This window comes from Pungitius pungitius, chromosome 7 (genome assembly GCF_949316345.1).
Source record: "Pungitius pungitius chromosome 7, fPunPun2.1, whole genome shotgun sequence".
Classification (NCBI taxonomy): Eukaryota; Metazoa; Chordata; class Actinopteri; order Perciformes; family Gasterosteidae; genus Pungitius; species Pungitius pungitius.
This window is the reverse complement of record NC_084906.1, coordinates 4,266,823-4,276,587: the sequence shown is the minus strand read 5'-3', so window position 1 is coordinate 4,276,587 and position 9,765 is coordinate 4,266,823. Positions and strand designations below refer to the sequence as shown.

The 9,765-nt window shown below is 37.7% G+C and overlaps 1 protein-coding gene across 1 annotated transcript; it reads right to left on the bottom strand.

Annotated features, from left to right (window-relative positions):
- Positions 1 to 327: 327 nt before the first annotated feature.
- On the bottom strand, positions 328 to 7,438 carry rgs5a (regulator of G protein signaling 5a). Its single transcript, XM_037469973.2, has 5 exons — positions 7,323 to 7,438; positions 6,693 to 6,806; positions 5,344 to 5,405; positions 2,722 to 2,888; positions 328 to 2,088 (listed from the first exon to the last, which is right to left on the bottom strand). Exons 1-5 carry the CDS (start codon positions 7,364 to 7,366, stop codon positions 1,924 to 1,926), a joined length of 552 nt encoding a protein of 183 aa, XP_037325870.1. The 5' UTR covers positions 7,367 to 7,438; the 3' UTR covers positions 328 to 1,923.
- Between the last annotated feature and the right edge of the window lie 2,327 nt (positions 7,439 to 9,765).

The window sequence follows — 9,765 nt, the reverse complement described above, 5'->3', positions numbered from 1 at the left end:
ACTTCAATGTGTTTTGTGAGTTACACGTAATAACTTTTTATACTTCTCATTATTAAATAACTTTTTAAAGCATTTTCATTGTTCCAAGCGTTCTGGTTTCATTGTATTTTATATGTACACCAAAGTTAGAAATAGGTATTTAATGCAGAAATAGGAATTAATACAGTCAGACCGAGTGACAACTAAAAGTCAGGCGTTTCCTCTTTTATAACAGTGAAAAGATTCTGGGAATAGAAACTTTGCCTGTTGTCTATTTATTTAATCATGTTTCATTGTTGTACTTAAATAGTTGATATTTACACGTACAAATAAATACATCTTCAGGAGTTGTATGCATATATATATTTTTATATGATAGACTCCAGGTTACATGCATTCTACAGTAAAAGATGCATACTCAGCACTGTTAAAGTCCTTATTGATTGACTGGATTCTTGACTTTTATGACACTAGACTGGCTAATCTGTGTCATAATGGGCCCTCGCCAATGCTGTTTTAAATTGAAATACCTCTCAGATTAGTTGTTTTCCTCATTTGTGAGTCAAGTTAGAAGACATGCACCAATAAGGACTTGTGAAATGCTGAATATCTAGATGACAATATTATTGTGTTGGTTAATACATAATGCTTTTGTTTTATAGAAAAAAAGCACTAAAGAGTAAATATAATCACATTTAACAAACGCTACATTGAACTTAAGTGTACACTTAGAAAACTTAACCATTGCACACCACCAACAACTACACCATCGCATCCATCTATGCCTTAGCCCAGTGTAAGTAACTAATGTTCTTACAGCATGTAGCGAATAACAACCTGTGGTTATAAGTGTTTACCCGAATAATAAATGAATAAAAAGTGAAAAGTGCATATAATCAGATTCATCAACTGCCACTATTCTGTGTCTACTTTTCTGACTGGTGGGCTCTTTTCTTCCATTACTTTTAGGACTTTTAACAAAGGCCAACTTGCCCCCCTTCTTTTTTAATGGTATATAAGCACTTTTATATACCTGGGATGCTTTCATAACATTTGGTAACATTACATAGGAAAAAATACCATTCTCTGTTAAAACCGCTGCGATTTTTACTTCTCCTCTCACAGATTCCCTCCTACTTGATTTTTTTTTCCCAACGTAGCAACATGCAGTTTAGTGGAAGTTGAGGTGATTCACCACTGAACTAGCCAGCTATTCTCAAAGGACTCTTACAGGGTTCATCCATAATGGGGAGCTTAGTGAAAATCAGAAGTCTGACTACGTGAGTGTTGGAGACTTGAAGAGACAAAATGACACATGTGGTAACCATTACTTGTGCACTGATACTAGAGGTGAGTCCACTTTGTTAAGATATTTTTTATTCCAATGACAAAATATTTGTTTTTTGCTGGAAAGCAACAAATTCATGGATTTTAAAACAGGCAACTGTGTTACTGTCATTATATTTATAGTTCCCCAATGGTTTTCTATTATTGATTAAACTAAATTTCTGTAAATAAAATGACCTTGCATTAGGGCTTTTTGTCAGAAAGTCTGCCCTGCATTCTGCAGCGTACTCCAAGGATGTTGATGAGGTCAAGCTTTACACAAAACTATATATCAGGTTTTTATCGCCATATTTGACAAGTGAGGTCATTCTTGGAGAGCCTCACTTATTTTAGAGCAGACGAAATGAAGTGTGTTAAGGGTTGTGTCGGTTGGTTGGGGAGGTAGGGCTATTTCAAAGGCAGTCTTTCCCTTTAGTTACATTGAAAGCGTAATTTCGCCTCATTCTTTGATATTTTGTAAAAGAAATGTCTTTGTTTTTTGAGCTGTACTTACAAAAAACAGCAAATAATTACAAATACGTTTTGTGGCGTTATCTAACTGCTGTTTGAAACCTCCCCGCCCCACAACCTCCCCTTCTCCTCAGACCGGCCTCTGGCTTAGTTGGCCAGGAGCTGCTGGTACTGCTCAGAGCGAAGGAAGCGACCAAAGGAGTCTTTCTCCATCAGGGCGAAGATCCTCTTCTGGGCCAGGTCAAAGGTGGTAGGGGAGAGATCCACCAGGTTCCTCAGGGTCACGTCCTTGGTGAAGTGATCAATGTTCACCTGTGACGGGAGAGACAAACACAAACCATGTCAAGTCCTGATATTTTTCTCTGCAAAGGACCTGTGAGAAGCCGTGTTGAGGGTCACCATTGCTAGTTTCAAAATAGTCACAGTAATTGTGCAATAAAAAAAAATCATGGTAAATGAAAAAAAGTGTACATCGGTACAAGGAAGAATGATACAGTGGAGTAGAAGTCACGCCTCCAGAATCAGAGACATGCCAAACGTGTAAGTGTATTTATGTTGTCGTCCATGTGCTGATCTCGGTACATTCTCTGTCTTCCGTCCTTCAAATGTGTTTAAATTGTTATTCATGCGTACATTTCATTCATTATTTTCTTTTTGACTACGCTGGATGCTTCTAAATAGCGTCTCAAGAATGTATTGCTCATTGCCACCTTCCTGACAAATTCCTCTTTTTCAGTGATTCTAAATAACTGTTTAAAGCAAAAATCTGTCATTTTTAAAATACATTTCTGTCATACAAAGACAAGGTCGGAAGTCATTCCTCGTTACTTTCATTGTTTGGTTAATCTAGCGTATTTTTGCTAGTTTCTCGAGATTAATAACCCTCGATGTGGGTGGACTACTTGATGAACTCAATGTTGTGCTGGAGTCTCGGGAGCCTCTGACCTCTCTGGGTCCCTCAGACTGGATGAAGTCTTCGTAGATCTTCTTGGCCTTGGTGGCCATTTTCATGGGGTTCTTGGTCTTCTTAAAGTCCTCGCAGGTCATCCAGAACTCAACGTTCTCATCACTGAACTCGGACTGCAGGAAGCTACGGAAAGCAGCCAGACCATCTGATGAGGAGGGGGAGGGAGAGGCAATAAATGTAAGCATTGGAGCTTCTTATTCAAGGTATTAAATTGTTTAAACACTTATGCTTGTCAGATCGTATTAACGGTCTGACCCTTTTAGGTCGGATTTCAAATATTTCAATCCTGTTTCATAGCAGTGACACTCACTTGCCTTCCACTTGGTCTCTGATCAAAATGAATGTCACATTTCAAATAAAATGGAACATTTACATAACAGACACTTAAGCCCCAAAAGCCATTATTTTAACGGATGGATGAAGCCAGTTATGTTACACATTCCAAGTCTAAAAGCTTTTATTACATGATTTGCAGACGTGAGAGGTGAAGTAGGGAAGATTAAATGAAGGGACCTTCATAATAATCAACATCATGGAGTGATGGCATATATTACAGAGGTCAGGCATTTTTCTTTCTGAGAAACATTTGAATTTCCCATTTTGTAGTTTGGGTTTTTGCAAAGAAAATCCAGTTTGAACAACATCTGGAAAAAAAGGGATGTTTTCATTAAAAACATTAAAAAGGTATGAAAACATCCAAGACTTGTTAATCATTTCATAACTAAGAATGAGACTCATTCAAAAAAAGGCAAATAGCTGTCCAAAATAGAAACCGAACATTTATTTGTACAGTTGTAAAAGCCCAGATAACGATCCATTACAAGACTAGAAACAACCACTCCTTTCAGCGAAGGCCATTGTAGTTCAACATAATGCCTGCGAAGGGCCCATTGTCTGAAGGAACATGTGCTGCAGATGATAAGGCCTTTGCTGTGGCCTCAGGCTTTTATCTGCAATCTAAATGGCTAGTTTGGTTCAAAATGGAGTCACAATCAAGCTTTTGGACGGACCTTTAGTTCAAAGACACGCAAGAAGAGAGACAAGGCTCGTTCATGGCGCCGTTGTGAATGAGAGCAGAATCCAGGAGAAATTGTATTTATGGTTCTAAAATATTTCACTTCCTGCTTCCATGTCTGCTGAATTAATTTCCAATGTAATTAACTTTACTGACCCTCATAGGTTGAAAAGGCAGCACGACGAAGTGATTAAAAACTGCACAAACAAGAACTAAAAATACTATTCATTTTTTCTACGAGTGCTACGTCCTTTGTTAGAGGACAATAATACATTGGGGTGTACAATAGTTCACTTTAAGGTAAAGGAGGCAGGGTTGTTCTGCATTACAGAGGAAGTGACTCAGTATCCCATGGGAATTAACAAGAGAGAAGCCATTAAGAATGCTGTTAATGCAAAAGCTCACGTGGATAAATAATCACAGCGGGCCGTGCAATACACCCCGCTGGCGGATCTATTCAGATCTTTCCCTGGACGGACACACACACACACACACACACACGGGAGCACAATAAACATTCTGCCAGGCATGTAAACACTGCCCGAACATAACATCTTTTTGCCCCACGCGGTGCACAGGGAGCCACTTCCACAGGGTCATTTGCCACACATTGAGCTCTACAGAGGACATTCTTCTCCCTGCAGTAGTCCTACATCAGCTGATCATTAACATCCGTGGGTGGATCTATTAAGATGTGCTTGGGCAACTTAAGTGAGTTATTAGCAGGAGAGTTTACACATACCGCTAAATACCACCAAACCATTAGAGTTAATCATTACTCTGGCTTACTTTCAGGCGTTCTGTGCCATTTTCCATGTATGGTGTGTGAATGTCTCTTATAGCTTGCCCTAGATTGAAACAAGTTTAAGTATTTAGCAATTTACAAATGTCTCTGTGAGGGGTGTTGTTTAAAAAAATCTAATATTGATATAATTTATTTGTTTTTTACAGATCTTGTTCCAATATTGAGGTTTGAAAGAACCTGGTTAAACTAAAGACCATATCATGGGGTACTCGTTTCAACATTTTACTAGAAAGACACTAGACCTCAAAAGGCATGTTTTCTACTCTTGGTATGGTTGGAGTTTCATCTGGTAAATGCGAGGGTTGGCTGGTGTGAGATAAAGGTGATGTCATTGTTTGTTTGGAACGACGCCAACCGTACAAACTGGAGCACGTCCACTTTGGGATTTGAACGAGGAGGATTCTTTTTGTGTGGAAATAAATGAGCATCCATCAGTTGTGTTATGTTTGAATAAATGACACCATTATGAAGAGAAGAAAAAGTGATCTGCAAAATATGCGTTTTTACAATTTATTTTCTTTTGGCGTAATTTGCAGAAGAATATAAAAGTACTTTAAATTGTTATGGAAGTTTATTGATATTTTTTAACAGAAAACGTGTTATTATTTTAACAATTAAAGCCCCAGGATAGGAGTTCTGGATTAGTCAAATTTGGCTAAACAAATTGAATTCACCCTTTGCATGTTGAAGCGACCAAAATCTGTTCATGAAGTCACATTATGGGGGGTCAGGTGCCACATGGAGACAAGAAGAGGAGAGTAAAAAAAAGGGCAAACATACAGCTGTTGTTCAGGACTCGGTCCAGACCCTCACGCCACTGAGCAGCCTCTTCGGGAGTAGGCCTGCAAAACAAAAAACCTAGGATCAATCTGTGAACTTCAGAAAAAAAGTATCCCAGCTGTAGACAAATATAATCTAAAATGCAATATCATTACTACTGTAAATAAAAAAAAGGTACAATACGTCCACCTATCCCCCCTCCAAAATGGCTGTTATGGGCAAAAATGAACTGTAAAACAGATACATTGCATCCATTATCCTTAGTATGTCTACTTTCACTTCAATAATGTCAATGCAATTAGCCTTTTTGTTGACTTAGGGATTCAAATAACAATCAATAATCTACTTTTTCTTTTTTTTTTTCTTTCAAAAAGGGTATTTCTGTTAAATCATCCTTTTAGAAAAATGCATACTGTGGCTCCTCTCACAGACTATGTGCTCCAAATGAAAGATATATTTATATAGAAAACAACTAAGCTATGAATACATATTGAATGTTTTTCCAGTTTCCCAAAACCAGACTGCATCCTTTGATCTCCGCACAGAGATTTGAGTCTGGAACACATCCACTGGCAATGAAATGTGTCTGGTGTATGTACCGTTCCAAACAAGGGGAGCCTTTAGACATTTGGCTGCTTCAACAGCTGCTGTTGGAAAATGACCTGTAAGGACCTATGAAAGTCAGGCGTCTTAGTAAAATAGTTGCCATCCATAATTTATTGTACAAACTTTTGAAATAGGAGTGCAGGTGAATGTTAAATAAGCACCTTGTAAGCTCATCCGTGTAGCGAGGTGTAACATATCTGCAGTAATAATACACTGAGTGAAGTGTAACAAAACTCACAGCAAATGCTTTTACAATGCGGACATGTAAGGGCCATCGTAAATGATCAACATGAGTTACTGGAGCAGGAGGGTAATAAAGAGGTGTACGGCCGTCACCACAACGTCTCCCAGGGGAACGGGAACAAAGACTCCTGACTTTTGGGGAATCATTTCAGATTAGAAAAAAAGTGCTGCTTTCTCTTTTTTTTCGGAATCTGTTTTCACCTAAACCAAACACAAGGACCTTTGCCATTAGGTTCCTCATCATATTGGGGAAAAAGAAATCCTCTCAATATTGCTATAAAACATTTTATGTTTGATATAAATGATCTGAAACCCAGTCTTTTCGAGGCCATGCTCGATTTTTAGCATCAAAGTGACATCGGAGCCTGTTCAGTGTCTTCAGAGGTTTAAGGTGCTTCGATGCACACATTTTGGGCCGGCTCGGGCCTCTGCTCGCCCTCTTCACCATCAATTACCCACACGCATTAATCCCTGTGGCAGAGGCAAATGGAGGGACTCACTTCTGCTGCTTCTCCGGCTTCTTCTCAGCCTTCTCCGGGTAGGGGATAATGAGGTCGATGGCATTTTCTGGCTTCTGCAGTAAAACGCCCAATTTTGACTTGATCTCCTTCGCCCTGGATGACAGAAAGGAGACAACATGTGTGACGAAGGTTTTTTGTGTTTGATTCTTGGACAGTAAAATGAATGTAGTCATGATGTTTACGACATTCATGATGATAACCGGTATATACTTTATATATATAAACAAGTCACTAGAAGTATGTTAGTTTGCTGATTTACGCATTTTACAACTTGATTTGCAACAAAAGGTTTTAATGTTGTTTATATTTTCTTAATTATTGCACAATGTAAAAAAAAATGTACATTCACTGTAAGACATTTTAAAACCAATAACTGAATTGTAAACATGTAAATACATTTCTCTGACACTATTGACTAATCTGCACAAGCTAAACATATAAAATACACTTCAAACATGAGCCAGCATAAAAAAGCATTTCTTCAGTTTAAAAAATGTCATTTGAAAATGGATTTAGTTTTAGTTTTTTGGTTTTAGTCATGCATCATCATATTCGTCCAATTAGACATGACATGACCGGTAAAAGGTAAAGAGATGATGCAGTTCTCACCTTTCCAGGCAGCTTTGGGGCAAAGCTGCTAATCCTTTACACATTTTCCGGGGCTTTCCTTTGCAGTATTTGAGAGTGAATTCTATGTAGTCTATGTAAGGCCTCCGAGTGGTTTTTGCTTTCTGACTGCGTCTCAGCTCGTGGGGACATTTATAGGGACTCCCTTTGGGCTTTGGGCCAACAGCTAAGCCAATCAGACTGGAATGTGTAGACAGCTGAGGAAGGGCGGGTTTTCAGAATGGTCTGTTTGCTTTGAGGTTTCCATCAACCGACAGATCCAGGAACAGCGTGCAGGATGCCAGAACCTTAATTGATCTTAAGAGGAAACCTTTTTAATGCTAATATTTACAATGTGTGTCACATGTTGTGATTGACTTTTTGTCAAAACATGTTCTTAAACATGTACTCAAATAATCTTTTGCAAAAAAAAAAAAAGGCAAACAACTTTGAGATATCTTTTTTGGGAGATTTTTTGTATATTTCGGCAACATCAAAACAAGCTCTTTAGAGTTTAAATCTTTCAACAGAAGTGATTTGAGAATGATTCAACTTGAAGGATAGCTGAACAAAACTAGTTTGAAATGAATTGAATTTAAATGGTTGTTACTTTCCACAACATGAGTCCCATTAGAGCATGACTTAATGGAAATGATTAGTTAAATCTGTGCAAGATAGAAACATTGCTGCTGCGAGGATTTCTGGGATTGGGGTTATCTCCTTTCCTTTTGAGAAGAATGCTCCAGTCTACCTCTGCTGAAAGAGATAAGTTAAGCAACCTGTACTGATATTGTTGTGTCAGGCAATGCTACAGCATTGAGTCACATAATGTCATTTCCTTAGCTCAAGTTTACTTCATTTAACACATGTTTTTCAAACCCTAACTCAATACTTTATTTGCCTTAACAGTTTAACAAGAACACACTTTCTGTCAAACCAGCCTAATATTAGGAATTGGGATGTGATCATAAGGATGGAGGTTGTGGTCCTGATTATTGAAAAAGAGCACGATGACCTACAGTACATCTTTATGTTTTTGATGCAGTTGAGATACAACTTCTGTATCAATCAAAAAAAAAAGGAGAGATGACCTAAATGAGTCAGAGACTGTCAAATTTAATGAAGACCCTTTCAATTACCGGTTCCCAAAAGGCCAACAGGTACAGCTTCCATTTCATGTCCAAAGGCCACTGGCAAGCTGATAAACAAGGAGATAACGAGCGACCCGTGAGATGATCTCACAGGTGGGAATTAAACTAAGTCAGATGGGGAGAACAAAACATGATGCAAGGACTTTCAAACAAATACCAAACCCCTACCATCATGACACCTCAAAACGTAGTATATTGCCAAACATGCAAATAGACAAAAAAATATTATGATCCATTTCTTTTTTCCTTAATTATCTGCCAATCACCCCTTAAGTACATTCATTCATTATTTCCTTACTGTCAATCATAACGGCACATGTTTAGATCAGCAGGATTTTTTTTAATCCAATAAGCGCAGCAAAACAATTACATGATTAACCTCTCATCATGCTGCTGTTTTCTGATAACTACGATGGTCTCTCTACTTTCAGTGCATTCATGTTTCCATTACGTGACCCTCCAGCTCCCCATCGTGAACTGGTCTCTGTGGATTCAACAGGTTATTAATTATAATTATTCACACACTGTCTGTTTTTACAAAATTATCCTTTTATCCGACTCTGGATTATAGAATAGTTGCATTTTTCGCCGGTGCTGTGTTGTGGGTCATAATTGATGTTTGAAAGAGATTATTTTTGCATTATTCCAATGTCTCATTTAATTATTCATGATATCATTCAATAATTCTGCTTTTAAGAAAATAAAACTCCTACTACAGTTTTATTTTATAACACATCATGTTCAGGGAAAGCTTTCACTTCGTTAACGGATTAGTGTACAAAATGAATACAAAACATTGAAAGTAAACAATTCTTAAAATCTGCAAGTGAGGAGCCCCATGAGATTAATGTTGTGATAAATAAACCAGAACAGGAAAATGGAAAATTCTAATTCCACACAGTTTAATTTACAACAAATAGATAAACATTCCTTCTTCCGACTAATATACATGTGACTTAAAAAAATAAAACTCAAGATAAACTTTGGGCTATGATTTTCAGCCAGTAGCAATTCAAATTCTGTTGCTGGTGTGTTTAAAGAAAACTGTGAAATGCATTTAAAGTACATCGCTGTTTTGATAAAAACACATAAAAACTCAGATTAAGACGAATTGCATGCTACATTCAGCCTTTAGTTGAGGTTGGTGATACATCCATGACTCCATAAAGAGTGAGAAAACCGCTATGTTGACATAAACCTAACTATGTTGTTCCTGACCACTGAGTTCATAAGCTTAAAATATCTACAACCATTAGAAATACCTGATTAAAAAAACAACATTTGGAGCGTTAAGT

Bases quoted from the DNA above. Each gene is read 5' to 3' on its own strand.
- rgs5a (XM_037469973.2), bottom strand. From the start codon at position 7,366: ATGTGTAAAGGATTAGCAGCTTTGCCCCAAAGCTGCCTGGAAAG. The intron at 6,807-7,322 runs GTGAGAACTGCA...TCTGTCATCCAG, and splicing joins CCCCAAAGCTGCCTGGAAAG to GGCGAAGGAGATCAAGTCAA. The intron at 5,406-6,692 runs GTGAGTCCCTCC...TTTGTTTTGCAG, and splicing joins AAGCCGGAGAAGCAGCAGAA to GCCTACTCCCGAAGAGGCTG.